Source organism: Zonotrichia leucophrys, chromosome 4, assembly GCF_028769735.1.
Source record: "Zonotrichia leucophrys gambelii isolate GWCS_2022_RI chromosome 4, RI_Zleu_2.0, whole genome shotgun sequence".
Lineage (NCBI taxonomy): Eukaryota > Metazoa > Chordata > Aves > Passeriformes > Passerellidae > Zonotrichia > Zonotrichia leucophrys.
In genome coordinates, this window is record NC_088173.1 from 71,830,912 (window position 1) to 71,845,027 (window position 14,116).

The 14,116-nt window shown below is 57.9% G+C and overlaps 1 protein-coding gene across 2 annotated transcripts in view; it reads right to left on the reverse strand.

Moving 5' to 3' along the window:
* Positions 1 to 72: 72 nt before the first annotated feature.
* Positions 73 to 14,116, reverse strand: part of HSPA12B (heat shock protein family A (Hsp70) member 12B) — a 20,852-nt gene continuing 6,808 nt past the window's right edge. The window contains exons 3-13 of one of the 2 annotated variants that reach the window (XM_064712129.1): positions 13,358 to 13,458; positions 10,280 to 10,404; positions 9,442 to 9,628; positions 9,059 to 9,163; positions 8,462 to 8,578; positions 6,755 to 6,926; positions 5,216 to 5,302; positions 4,793 to 4,897; positions 3,493 to 3,751; positions 3,214 to 3,317; positions 73 to 2,180 (exon numbers count right to left, since the gene is read on the reverse strand). In XM_064712129.1, the coding sequence (XP_064568199.1) occupies positions 1,540 to 2,180; positions 3,214 to 3,317; positions 3,493 to 3,751; positions 4,793 to 4,897; positions 5,216 to 5,302; positions 6,755 to 6,926; positions 8,462 to 8,578; positions 9,059 to 9,163; positions 9,442 to 9,628; positions 10,280 to 10,404; positions 13,358 to 13,458 (2,003 nt within the window). In that variant the 3' untranslated portion in view covers positions 73 to 1,539. Of the gene's footprint in view, positions 2,181 to 3,213; positions 3,318 to 3,492; positions 3,752 to 4,792; positions 4,898 to 5,215; positions 5,303 to 6,754; positions 6,999 to 8,461; positions 8,579 to 9,058; positions 9,164 to 9,441; positions 9,629 to 10,279; positions 10,405 to 13,357; positions 13,459 to 14,116 lie in introns of both variants that reach the window. The other variant, XM_064712128.1, reaches the window with a different exon arrangement.

Genomic DNA, 14,116 nt, shown 5'->3' on the forward strand with positions numbered 1-14,116 from the left:
ATTTTTTTCCTGTTATTTTTCTCTGTTTTCCCTTTTTTTTTCCTCATGGTACAAGGACCAGGAGCAGTTTCAGGAGGTTTTATGTGCCTACAAATATATATATATATATATATATGTATATAAATATAAAGATATTTTACATGCCTGGGGGAGGGGTTAAAGTACAAAATCCCACCTCGGGAAGGAGGAAAATCCCACTGGGAATGGGGCTGGCAGCCCAAATCCCCTCCATCACCCTGCCCAGAGGGACAGGGGACACCCCCGGGTGGACAATCCCAAACAGTCCTGGATGGGGGATGGGGAGGGGTCGTGAGGCCAATTCCAGTTAAAGGGGGGCTGGGAGAGGGTGGCGGACAGGGATTGGGGTCCCCAGGATAATGGGGGGTCTCAGTCTGGGAGGGAGTCAATGGTGCCAGGTCCTGGCATGGTCACCACAGTGACAGGAGATCTCAGCTGGGGTGGAAATCGGTGGTGGCATCTCCAGGAAGGTCTCAATTGGACAAGAAGTCCATGGTGGCATCTCCAGGAAGGTTTCAGTTGGACAAGATGTCCATGGTGGCATCTCCAGGAAGGTCTCAGTTGGACAGGAAGTTAATGGTGGCAGGTCCTAGAAGTCCTCATGATGCTGGTGAAGTCTCGGCTGGAGATGAAGTTGATGGTGGCATCTCCCAAGGCCTCTCAGTTGGACAGGAAGTTGATGGTGGGAGCTCCTGGGACTGTCCCCACAATGACAGGGACTCTCAGTTGGACAGGATTCAGTGGTGGCAGATCCCAGGATGGCCTCAGTTGAAGATGAAGTCAGTGGTGGCATCTCCCAGTGGTCCACACAGTGGTGGTCCCAATGTCAGTTGGTGGCATCTCCAAGGAGGTCTAATTTGGACAGTGGTGGCATCTCCCAGGAGTGTCCCCACAACGACAGAGACTCTCAGTTGGAGATGAAGTTCATGGTGGCAGGTCCTGGGATTGTCCCCACAATGACAAGGACTCTCAGTTGGACAGGAAGTTTATGGTGGCATCTTCCAGGGGTGTCCCCACAATCACAGGGTCCCTCAGCTGGAGGGACCATGAAGTCCATGGTGGCATCTCCAAGAGGGTCTCAGATGGACAGGAAGCCAATGGTGGCAGATTACAGGGGTGTCCCCGCAATGTCAGGGCCCCTCAATTGGACAGGAAATCAATAGTGGCACATCTCGGGAGCCCCTCAATTGGATGGAAAGTTGATGGTGGCACATCCTGGGTAGTTCCAGTTGGATGGGAAGCTGATGCTGGTATGTCACAGGAGCCCCTTAATTTGACAAGAAGTCAGTGGTGGCACATCCTGGGTAGTCCCAGTTGGACACACAGTTAATAGTGGCATGTCCCAGGGACCCTCAGTTGGACAGGAGATCAATGGTGGCATGTCCCAGGGTCCCCACAATTGAACAGGAAGTCAATGGTGGCACATCCCAGGGCCCCTCAGTTGGACAGGAAGTCGATGGTGGCACATCCTGCGTAGTCCCAGTTGGACAGGAAGTCGATGGTGGCACATCCCTGGACCCCTCAGTTGGACAGGAAGTCGATGGTGGCCCTCACGCTGCGTGCCGTGCGCGTGTCCAGCGCCGTCACCTTGATCTCGGTGTCCCCGAACTGCATGCTGGTGCGGATCTCGCGCCGGCCCCGCGCTGGGCCCTCGTCCCCTGCGTCCCCCAGCTCCAGGCTGATGGTGCCGCACTTCCTGACGCCGGGGTCGGTGATGTACACCACGTCATCCCTGTCACAGCAGTAGATGTTGATGATGGTCCGGCGCTGGCCGGGCCGGGCCGGGCAGTAGCTCCGCTGGACCACCTCTCCCAAGGCCACCGACTGGTCCACGGTGACGAACTTCTCGAAGATGTCGGTGCACCAGTTCTTGCCCTCCTTGACCAGCAGCTTCTCGCGTGGGTGCTTGCCCTCCACGAACTTGTTGAGGACGCCCACGCCGTAGGTGAGCGGGGAGCGGCGCACCCGCACCACGCCGGGGTCCAGGCCGAAGAGCACGGCCCCCTTGAGGATGGTGAGCCCCACGTCCTGCGGGACGATGACGCGGCAGCAGTGGCCGAAGGCGGCCTGCACCGCCCGCTGCAGCATGGCCGACTCGGCGAAGCCGCCCACCAGGAACAGGAACTTGATGCCGTGGACCTCGGGTTTCTTCAGGAGGGCGTCTGGAGGAGGGGGATAAAAGGGGAGGTTTGGGGTTGGGATGGGGGAGAAGGGGTGTGGGGAAGGGGTGAGGGTGATGGGGGGACAGGGATGAGGGGAGTTCAGGAATGGGGGAAGTTCCAGGGATGGAATGGGGCCTAGACACAGGGAGGGTGCCAGGGACAAGGGGGATTCCAGGGACAATGGGGTTCCAGGGATGAAAGGTTTCCAGGGACAATGGGGGATTTCAGTGACAAGGTGGGTTCCAGGAATAGGGGATCCCAGGGACAAGGTGAGTTCTAGGGATGGAGTGGATTGCAGAGACAGGGGTGGTTCCAGGGACAAGATGAGTTCCAGGGACAGGGGAGGTCCCAGGGATGAAGGGGAGTCCCAGGCACTGGAGGGTCCCAGGGACAGGAGCAGGGCCACAGGGACAAAGAGGATCCCAGGATGTAGGATTGTCCCAGGGATGTGGGGGATCTCTCAGGCATGGGATGGTCCCAAGGATGGGGGGGCTCACAGGGTAAGGGATGGTCCCAGGCACAGGAATGATTCCAAGGATGAAGGAGCTCCCAGGAATGATGGGAATGATCCCAGGAATGGGGGTCTCCCACTAACAGGGCAGGTCCCAGGGATGGGGAGTGACCCCAGGGACAGGGAGTGGCACAGGGACAGGGGTTCCCCAGGGATGGACAGGGGGTGACACAGGGACAGGGGTTCCCCAGGGATGGACAGGGGGTGGCACAGGGACAGGGGTTCCCCAGGGATGGACAGGGGGTGGCACAGGGACAGGGGTTCCCCAGGGATGGACAGGGGGTGACACAGGGACAGGGGTTCCCCAGGGATGGAAGACACAAGGACAGGGGTTCCCAGGGATGGACAGGGGTGACACAGGGACAGGGGTCCACAGGGATGGACAGGGGGGATGGCAGTACAGGGACAGGGGTTCCCCAGGGATGGACGGGGATGGCACAGGGACAGGGGTTCCCCAGGGATGGACAGGGGGTGGCACAGGGACAGGGGTTCCCCAGGGATGGCCGTGTCCCCGGGCCCCACCGATGTGCTGGATGATGTGGGTGATGGTCGGCTGGAACAGCTCGTTCATGGCCTCGGGGGACATCCGTAGCATCCCCTGGGACGACCACTTCACCAGGTTCACACTGGGGACAGACAGGGGACCGGGGGGTGACCAGGAACTCCCACCTGGTCCTTCCCTGTCCTCTCCCCTCCCACCCTATCCCGCCTTTCCTCCCTCTCTTGCCCTCTCCCACCCCAGTGTCACTCCCACCGTGTCCCCACGCTCCCGAGACGTCCCCAACTCGCGCCACCCCTCACTTGCTCTTGCGGAGCGCGGTCTCCACGTTGTGGCCGCGGTGTTTGCGGTAGAAGTCGATGAAGGAGAAGGGCAGGGAGATGTTGAGGGGGCTGGAGCGGCTCGGGGCGGCCGCGCGCTTCCGCGCCTCGAAGGCGATGGTCAGGTCCACCCAGGCCGCCGGACGCTTGGCCTTGAAGGTGGCGATGAAATCCTCCCCAAAGATGTGGCACAGGAGCTTCTCGAAGGCCAGGTCCACGCCCACGGCCCCGTAGGGACCTCCTGAGGGACAACAGTGAGGTCAGGAGGTGGCCCTGTTGTTGCTGTGTCCCCATGGCAGCCATGTCCCCCGTCACCACATTCTCCCACATCTCCATGTCCCTATGTCCCCTACATTCCCATGTCCCTATGCCCCCCATCCCCATGTCCCTGTGGTCCCCCATGTCTGCCATCTCCATGTCCCTATGACACCCACACCCTTGTGTCCCCCATCCCCATGTCCCCGTGTCATCCTGATGTTCTCATGTCCCCCATCACTGCATCCCTCATATCCCATCCATGTTTTTCCCATGTCCCTTCCCTAATTCCTCCCATGTCCCCCGGTCCTCTCCCCATGTCCCATTGTCCCTATGGCACCCCCATCTCCATGTCCCCCAAACCCTCATGTCCCACTTCCCCACATCCTGAGGTCCTCACACATCCCCGTGGCACCCCTACCACCATGTCCCCACATGCCCCATCCCGATGTCCTTGTGACATCCATGTCCCCATGTCCCCCCCTACACCCCTGTCCCCTCCACCCCATTCCCTTGTCCCTCTGTCCCCCTCACTCACCCTCCCCATCCTCTCCGCCCCACCTTGTCCCCCTAACCCAGCCCTGTCCCTCCTTGTCCCCCCAGTCCGTGTCCCCTTCCCTCTGTCCCCTTCTCTCTCCCCTCCCGGATCCCCCTGCACTTCCCTCCATGGCCACCAGGTGGCGCCACAGCCCCATCCACGACCCTTTCATGGGGTTTGAGGTCCCAGCCCGGATTTGGGGTCCCAGCCCGGATCTGGGGTCCCTGCTCGGGTTTGGGGTCCTGGGGGTTTAGGGTAACAGTTGGGATGAGTCTCGACTAGGTTTCTCCCACCGAGGTTTGTAGAGCCAGATTTGGGGTCCCAGCCCGGGTTTGGGGTCACAGCCCAGATTTGGGGTCCCAGCCCGGGTTTGGGGTCTTAGCCCAGATTTGGGGTCCCAGCCCGGATTTGGGGTCCCAGCCTCGATTTGGTGTCCCGGGAGGATCCCGGAACAGGGAAAAAAAGTCTGAATAAGGATCTTCATCCCACCCGAGGCTTTGTAGAGCTCCTTCAGCGTCCCCTGCGGCTTCTCGATCTGGTGCACGGTCAGATCCACAGTCCCCCCGCCACAATCGGCCACGATGTACCTGTCACCTGCGGGGGGGGACAGCGACAGGGTGGCCGTCCTGAGTGACCCCGCCACACCCACCCGCGGGGACACGGGGCTGCGTTTTCCCGGGGAAAATGAAACTTTAACCAAAATATCGGGAATTGGGGCGGGCGGAGAGACGAAGGGACGGGATGGTGGCAGGGAGACCCCACCCCTTCTGTGCAGTCAAGGGACAGACCCCAACCGTGTCACTCCCACGGCAGGAGCACCCTTGGGTGCTTGAGGGTGGCTCTGTTACCAAGGGGACATCCAGGGGGACCCCGGGATCTGGGGACACCCCCACCCGTGTCCCCCCCTCGTACCTGCCTGCATCTCCGACCAGAGCTCGCCCACTCCCGACTCCACCAGGAAGGTGCGGCTGTGCCGGGATCGCCGGAGCTGCTCCCGGGCTGGGGGACAGAGCCAGGGGTCGGCAGCGGGGTCAGGATCCCCCTCACATCCATGGGATCCACCCCATGTCCATGGGATCCACCCCATACCCATGAGATCCACCCCACTTCCATGGGATCAACCCCACTTCTATGGGATCCTCCCCTACTCCATGGGATCCCCTCCATTTCCATGAATACACCCATATCCATGGGATCCACCCCTTACATATACCATGGGATCCACATTCCCCACCTTCCATGGGATCACCCATTCATGATCACCCCATTATTCAGGATCCGCCCCATTCCCACTGTGGGGTCTGTACTGGGAACACTGGTGGCCGCTCCCCTCCAGCCAGGACCCCAATATGACCCAGCTCCACCATGGATGGGCTGATCCAGCTTTCCCTGCTGCGATCCCAAAGGATCCCAGCGGATCCCAGCGGATCCCAGGGCATTACCCCGTGCCCACCCTGGGCGATGCCACCTCCGGCCCCGATCCCACAGCCCGGGTGGGGTTTCCTCTGTTCCCCCCATCCCAGGGACATCAAAGGCACCCGGAAGGGCTGGGATGAGTTGGGAAAGGTGGGGTTGTCCTGGGATATTTTTGGCACAGGGATAATTCCTCGTCCTTGGGGTCAGCGCAAGCAAGCCCATAAACCCCCATAAATCACCCAAATCTCCATGTGGGATTGCCACCAGTGCATCCCAGTTCCAGGGCTTGATCCCAGCTGGGAAAACTGGGGCTGTCCCAGTAAAGCCCAGGATCCCATCCATGGGGGGACCATCCCTGGAGGTGGTCCAGGGGCATGAGGTGGTGGCCAAGGGGGCAGGAGGGGGACACAGCTTGGAGGCTCATGGGAAAGCAGGGAAAAATGCCCTGGATTTGGGAAGGGGGGAATGGGATCTCTGGGAATGGGGTGGGGGGGCTGAGAATGGGGTTTCTGGGTATGGGGGTGTCTGGGAATGAGGTTTCTGGGAATGGGGTCTCTGGGGACTGGAGATTTCTGGGAATGGGGTCTCTGGGGATGGGAGGTCCCTGGAAATGGGGGTCTCTGGGAATGAAGGGTCTCTGGAATGTGGCCTCTGGGAATGGGGCTGTGAGGATGGGAAGTCTTTGAGGACAAGGGGTCTCTGGGAACAGGGGGTCTCTGAGGACAGGGGACACACTGGGAATGGGGTTTCTGGCAATGGGGGGGATCTCTGGGGATGGGGACTCTCTGGGAATGGGGTTTCTGGGGACTTCCCCAGCCATGGCAGCTGATGGACCTTCTAGACCTGGCATGCAGGGCCGGATCCCATTCCCTGCTCCTCCAACCCCTGCCCTATCCCAACCCCATTCATTCCCTGCTCCTCCAACCCCTGCCCTATCCCGACCCCACTCCCTGCTCCGCCAGCCTCCCTGCCCTATCCCGAGCCTATTCCCTGCTCCTCCAGCCCCTGCCCTATCCCACTCCCACGGCCCCTCACCCTGCCGGAAGCTGGAGTCGATGGGGTGTGGGGTCTCGGCGCCGTTGGCCGGGGGGCGGCAGCTCAGCTCGATCAGTTGGTGCAGCCGCAGCTTCCGGCAGTAAATGGAGGCAGCCTCAGGCTCCAGCGCGATCAGCAGCTGCTCCGGCGTCTCTGGGGACACCAGCCCGGCCTGTGGGGACACGCGGTGACAGGGACTGGGGGTTTCCAGGTGTGTCCCCATGCCCTTGGTTGTCACAGGGATCTGGAATTGTGAGATGAGGGAGGACCCAATACTCGCCAATATCTGAATATTCACCCAAAATCTCAACTGACCAATCAACCACCCAACCTGTGACCCAACATCTCAGCCAACAATCCAAGCATGCAGCTGATCACTGACCACACAGCCTGCCATAAATCCACCCAACACAACCAACCACACAACCAACCAACAACCTGGCCACCCAACCAACCATCTAACCAACCACCAACCAGCCAATGACCTGACCACCAAACCAACCACACAACCAACCAACAACCTGGCCACCCAACCAACCATCTAACCAACCACCAACCAACCAATGACCTGACCACCAAACCAACCATGCAACCAACCACCCAACCAACCAACAACCTCACCACCCAACTAACCATCCAACCAACCACACAACCAATGAACTAACCACCAAACCAACCATCCAGCCATCCAACCAACCAACCAATGACTTCACCCCCAAAACAACCAGCCAACCAACAACCATCCAACCAACCACCTAACCAACCAACAACCTCACCACACAACCAACCACACAACAAATGACTTGACCACTAAACCAACCACCCAACCAGTCACCGAACCAACTGATGACCTCACCACCCAACCAACTGTCCAACCAACCACACAACCAAAGAACTGATCACCAAACCAACCACACAACCAACCACCTGACCGCTGTCCTGACCACCTGACCATTGACCCACACCCAACCAACGACCTGACCACCCAACCAACCACCTGCTCAATCATCCAACCACTCCACCAGTGACCCAGTCAACCAATGAACCAACCAATGTCCTGAGCACCAAACCAAGCACTCAACCCACCAACCAACAGCTCAACCAATGGCCCAACCACCAAACCAATCACCCAACCAGTGGCCAAACTGCTCAAGCAGCCATCTAACCAACCTCCAAACCAACAACCCACCCAACCACTCAACCAACCAACTGCTGAACTGAGACATCGACCAACAACCTAACCACTCAAACAGACAACTGCTCAACCAATGACCCTGAGCACCAAACCAACCACCAACCACTGAAAAATTCAACCAACCACCCAATCATCCTCTTAACCACCTACCTGGAAAATTACCCACCCTCTCACCCAACAACTTTTGGGTTGGAAGGACCTCAAATCCCTTGGGTTTGGGTTGGAAGCACCTAAATCCCATCCCATTTCACCCCCTGCCATGGGCAGGGACACTTCCCACTATCCCAGGTGGATCCAAATCCATCCAACCTGGCCTTGGATGCTTCCAGAGATCCAGGGGCAGCCACAGCAAATCTGGGAATTCCAGTCCAGGCCCTCAGCCAGGAATTCCCTCCCAATATCCCACCTAATGCTACCCTCTGGCAGTGGGAATTCAGAGGGGAGAAGGGGATACCCTGGACACCACAATCCCCGTGAGGGTCACCACGTGGTCACCCTCCAGTGTCCCCCACCTTGTAGGCTGCTTCCCGCATGAACTGCTTGGCCGGCTGCTTCCAGATGGCCGGCACGGTGAGCACCCAGCGGATGGCGTCGCTCTCGGGCAGGGACGGGCACTGGTCCTTCAGCTCCTGCCAGGGGACAAGCAGGAGGTGACACCTGGGGATTTTTCCCTTCTCCAGAGGAACATTCCCAGCTCTCCCAGCCTGCCTCCACTCCATCCCTTGGAATATCCTCACCCCACACATTCCACCCGCTGCTGCCAGGAACCATCTCCCACCAAGCCAACCTCTGACCATTTTGGGGCCATGAAAGTCCTTTCCCAGCTCGGGTGCCCCTGGCAGGAGGTGAAACCTGGGGGGTCCTGGTGATTCACGGAATGGGTTGAGTTGGGACGGACCTTAAATCCCATCCAGGGACACCTCCCACTATCCCAGGTCACTCCAAGCCCCATTGTCCAACCTGGCCTTGGACACTTCCAGGGACAGGGCAGCCACAGCAAATCTGGGAATTCCATTCCAGGGCCTCCCCACTCTCCCATGGAAGGCATGGAGAGGACAGAGAGGATTCCATTTGGGAAGGAGGAGGAGGAGGGATGGAGGTGGCCCCACCTGCACGGCGTGCTGCTTGAAGAAGCGCAGCGCGTGGGCGAACACCTCCAGCGCCGGCATCTTCTTCCCGTTGACAGCTTCCAGCTCGGTTTTCATGGTCAGATCCTGCCAGGAACAGCAGATGGATCCCATCAGGGGCTGGGAGGTGGATCCGTCACCAAACCTCGGGAATTTGCTCATCCTTCTGCGCCCCAGCTGGAGCTCAGGAACCTGAAGCTTTGTGCAGCCACATCCACCCACCCTGGAGCAGCTCGGATGGGAGAACCCCAAATTCACCCCCTAAAATGGGCTAAAATGGGGTTTTTTCCCAACATTTCAATTCCCAACCTGGCCAGGATGCCCCCGGGAACACCGGGAACATCAGGATGGGAGCAGGGACTCACGCTGGTGCTGTGGATCTTCATCTTGAACTTCTCGAAGTAGAACCACTCGCGGGCCTCCTCGGGGTCCAGGTCGTGGTAGTAATCGCGGGCGGTGTAGCCGAAGCTGTGGAATGTCCCCTCCGGGGTCAGCAGGAGGCTGGTGGGGGTCTTCTGGTTGGCCACGCCCGGGTCCCCCCCTTCCCATTTCCTGGAAAGAGGAGCCGGAGGAGGTGAAATTCCAGGGAATGGGTCCTGTCAGGTTTAGTTTGTTTCTGTGGGCATGGCGTGAAGGACCTTAAAGGAGGAGGGGTGATCTCTCTCCATCCTCCAAGGAATTTCATGGAATTCCAGACTGGTTTGGGTTGGGAGGGACTTTGAAGACCACTGAGTGCCACCTACTTCCATGGCAGGAATCCTTTCCACTATCTCAGGTTGATCCAAGCCCCAATGTCCAGCCTGGCCTTGGACACTGCCAGGGATCCAGGGGCAGCCACAGCAAATCTGGGAATTCCAGCCCAGCCAGGAATTCCTTGCCAAGATCCCAGCCCAATCTCCCCTTTCCCAGTGGGAGCCATTCCCTGGCTCCTGTCCCTGCAGGCCTTGTCCCCAGTCCCTCTGCAGCTCTCCTGGAGCCCCTTCAGAGACTCTGAGAATTCCCTGGAATTTTCCCTTCTCCAGGTGAACTTTCCCAGCTCTCCCAGCCTGGCTCCAGAGAAGAAGGGCTCCATCCCTTGGAGCACCCTCACTTCACACCTTCCACCCACTGCTGCCAGGAACCATCTCCCACTAACCCAGCCTCTGACAGTTTTGGGGCCATGAAAGTCCTTTCCCAGCTCCGGGGCCTCTGGCAGGTGCTCACCTCATCATGTGGATGGCCTCGGGGTCGCTGGTGAAGCTGAAGGCGTAACCGCTGGAGGTGGTGCCGAAGTCGATGGCCACCACCACGGAGAAGGACGGCGCCTGCTGGGAACGCGCCTCGCTCCGCTGGAAGGCAAGGAATGGGATCAAGCCCTTTGGACTGGGGGATCCCAGAAAAGTGGTAAAGACCCCAGGAACTGGTTCATTTTCCCTGGATTTTCAGGATTTCCCCAGGACTTTCTGGATTTTTCCTGGATTTTTCACGCAGATTGGTGATTCCCTGATGGGTTCTTCTTCGTACACATCTTCAACTCATTGGGAAAAGCGTCTCCCATATTCCACAGGCGGTAAGGAAGGTAAGGAATGGGATCAAGCACTCAATTTTGACTGGGAGATCCCAGAAAAGTGGTGAAGACCCCAGAAACTGGTTTCTTTTTCCAGGATTTTCAGGATTTTTCCTGAATTTTCAGGATTTTTCATGGATTTTCACCCAGTTTGGTGATTCCTTAATGGGTGATTCTTCTTATACATCTTCACTCATTCAGCAAAGTGTCTCCCATATTCCATGGGGTGGTTGCAACTGTTCCCAAAGACCCTGTTCCCATGGGATACAGGGGTTTGGACAGCCCTGGAGAGGGATGGATGCCCATGGGAGCAGCCAGGGTGGTTGGGGGCTCCTGTTTTTATTGTGCTGAGCCCCCCTCACTTGGACCCTGAAATTGGAGCCAAGATTCCCAAAAACCTTCCTTGTGTCTAGTTTCAGTCCAAGGCACTGCTCCCACTGCTGCTCCCACCCTTTTCCTTTCCCCATTCTGTGTCCCTTCCCTCCGGGGCTGTCCCTGTGCTGAAGGAGCCATAAGGATGTGACAAAGCCCTGTCCCCAGGTTACCACGGGAAGCTGAAAGCTTCGTTAACTTGTAATGTCCCCAGATTTGATAAGGGAGGACACGAGCTGGCCAGGAAAAATGCTGGGATCAGCAGGGAAGAGGCAGCTGGAGCAGGAATGTGCAGGGACAAGGAGCTCCAGGGAGGATCTGGCTCCGGAACGCAGCCTCCCACACCCGGTGGCCCCAGAGGAGGGCAGGAGTTTTGTGGAGTTAAATTTTTCCTGGTGGGTCACTCCAGAGCTGGAAAACCCCTCCATCCTGAAAATCCCATGGATAGAGGTCCTGGGGATAGACTGACCCATCCTGTGGGACTGAGGGGGATGGAGGCTGGACTGGGAGGGGAGGGAGAGCAGGAAATGGGAAAGGACCAGAGGGGGAAAGGACAGGGAGACAGACCCCAATGGGCTTACTGGGACCCCACAACTGCCTTACTGGGACCACCATAATTGTTTTATTGAGGACCCCTCTGTGACCTTATTGGGAGCCCACAATGACCTTACTGGGAAACCCACAGTGGCCATACTGGGACCCCTATAATGGCCATACTGAGACCTCAAAACTGCCTTACTGGAAACACCATAATGATCTTATTGGGGACCCCAAAATGGCCTCACTGGGGACCCCACTGTGGCTTCACTGGGGACCCCACAGCGGCCATACAGTGACTACATAACAACCTTACCGGGAACCCCATAATGGCCTTACTGGGACCCCACAACTGCCTTACTGGGAACCCCATAATGGTCTTATTGGGGACCCCAAAATGGCCATACTGGGAACCCCATAATGGCATTACTAGGACCCCAAAACTGCCTTACTGGGAACGCCATAATGGTCATACTGGGATCCCAAATCTGCCTTACTGGGAACCCCGTAACAGCCATAATGGGAACCCAAAACTGCCTTACTGAGAACCCCATAATGGCCTTACTGGGACCCCAAATCTGCCATACTGGGAGCCCAAAACTGCCTTACTGGGGACCCCATTATGGCCATACTGGGACCTCAAACCTGCCTTACTGGGAACCCCATAATGGTCTTATTGGGGACTCCAAAATGGCCATACTGGGAACCCCATAATGGCCTTACTGGGAACCCCATAATGACCTTACTGGGAACCCCATAATGGCCATACTGGGAACCCCATAATGGCCATACTGGGAACCCCATAATGACCTTACTGGGAACCCCATAATGGCATTACTAGGACCCCAAAACTGCCTTACTGGGAGCCCCATAATGGCCTTACTGGGAACCCCATAATGACCTTACTGGGAACCCCATAATGGCATTACTGGGAGCCCCACAATGGCCATACTGGGACCCCAAATCTGCCATACTGGGAGCCCAAAACTGCCTTACTGGGGACCCCATTATGGCCATACTGGGACCTCAAACCTGCCTTACTGGAAACCCCATAATGGCCTTACTGGGACCCCACAATGGCCATACTGGGACCCCAAAGCTGCCCTACTGGGAGCCCCATAATGGTCTTATTGGGGACTCCAAAATGGCCATACTGGGAACCCCATAATGACCTTACTGGGAACCCCATAATGGCCTTACTGGGAACCCCATAATGACCTTACTGGGAACCCCATAATGGCCATACTGGGAACCCCATAATGGCCTTACTGGGAACCCCATAATGGCATTACTGGGACCCCAAAACTGCCTTACTGGGAGCCCCATAATGGCATTACTGGGAGCCCCACAATGGCCATACTGGGACCCCAAAGCTGCCTTACTGGGAGCCCCACAATGGCCTTACTGGAAACCCCATAATGACCTTACTGGGAACCCCATAATGACCTTACTGGGACCCCAAACCTGCCTTACTGGGAACCCCATAATGGCATTACTGGGAGCCCCACAATGGCCATACTGGGACCCCAAATCTGCCATGCTGGGAGCCCAAAACTGCCTTACTGGGGACCCCATTATGGCCATACTGGGACCTCAAACCTGCCTTACTGGGAACCCCATAATGGCCTTACTGGGACTCCACAATGGCCATACTGGGACCCCAAAGCTGCCCTACTGGGAGCCCCATAATGGTCTTATTGGGGACTCCAAAATGGCCATACTGGGAACCCCATATTGACCTTACTGGGAACCCCATAATGGCCTTACTGGGACCCCAAAGCTGCCTTACTGGGACCCCACAGTGGCCATACTGGTGCGGCACTCACCGGTGACTGGGAGGGCGTCAGCGGGGCGATGCTGCAGCTGTCGTGGGGCGTCCCCGGGGAGCCGGGCGGGGACGGCGTCGGGCACCGCTCGCCGTTGGCACCTGGGGACACGGACGGGAGAGTCTGGGGGACCCCAAAGACCCTTCCCCAGGGAGAGACCACCTGGGACATCCCGATGGAGATGGATACGGGGGAGAAGGGATTCCAACCCTTCCCAAAGACTCTTCCCCAGGGAGAGACCACCTGGGACATCCTGATGGAGATGGATACGGGGGAGAAGGGATTCCAACCCTTCCCAAAGACCCTTCCCCAGGGAGAGACCACCCAGGACATCCCGATGGAGACGGATCCAGGTGGGAAGGGATCCCAGCCGTTCCCTAAGACCATTCCCAAAGGAGAGACCACCTGGGACATCCTGATGGAGACAGATCCAGGTGGGAAAGGATCCAGCCCTTCCCAAAGACTATTCCCCAGGGAGAGACCACCTGGGACATCCTGATAGAGACTGATCCAGGTGGGAAAGGATCCAGCCCTTCCCAAAGACTATTCCCCAGGGAGAGACCACCTGGGACATCCTGCTGGAAATGGATCTGCATGGGAAGGGATCCCAGCCCTTCCCAAATCGTCCCCTCAAGGAGAGACCACCCAGGACATCCCGATGGAGACAATCTGGGGTGGATGTGATGGTGGAGGGGACAGAGTCATTGTGGGGTCTCCAGATGTGGAGTTCATAAATTCATGGAATTGTAGGATGGTTGG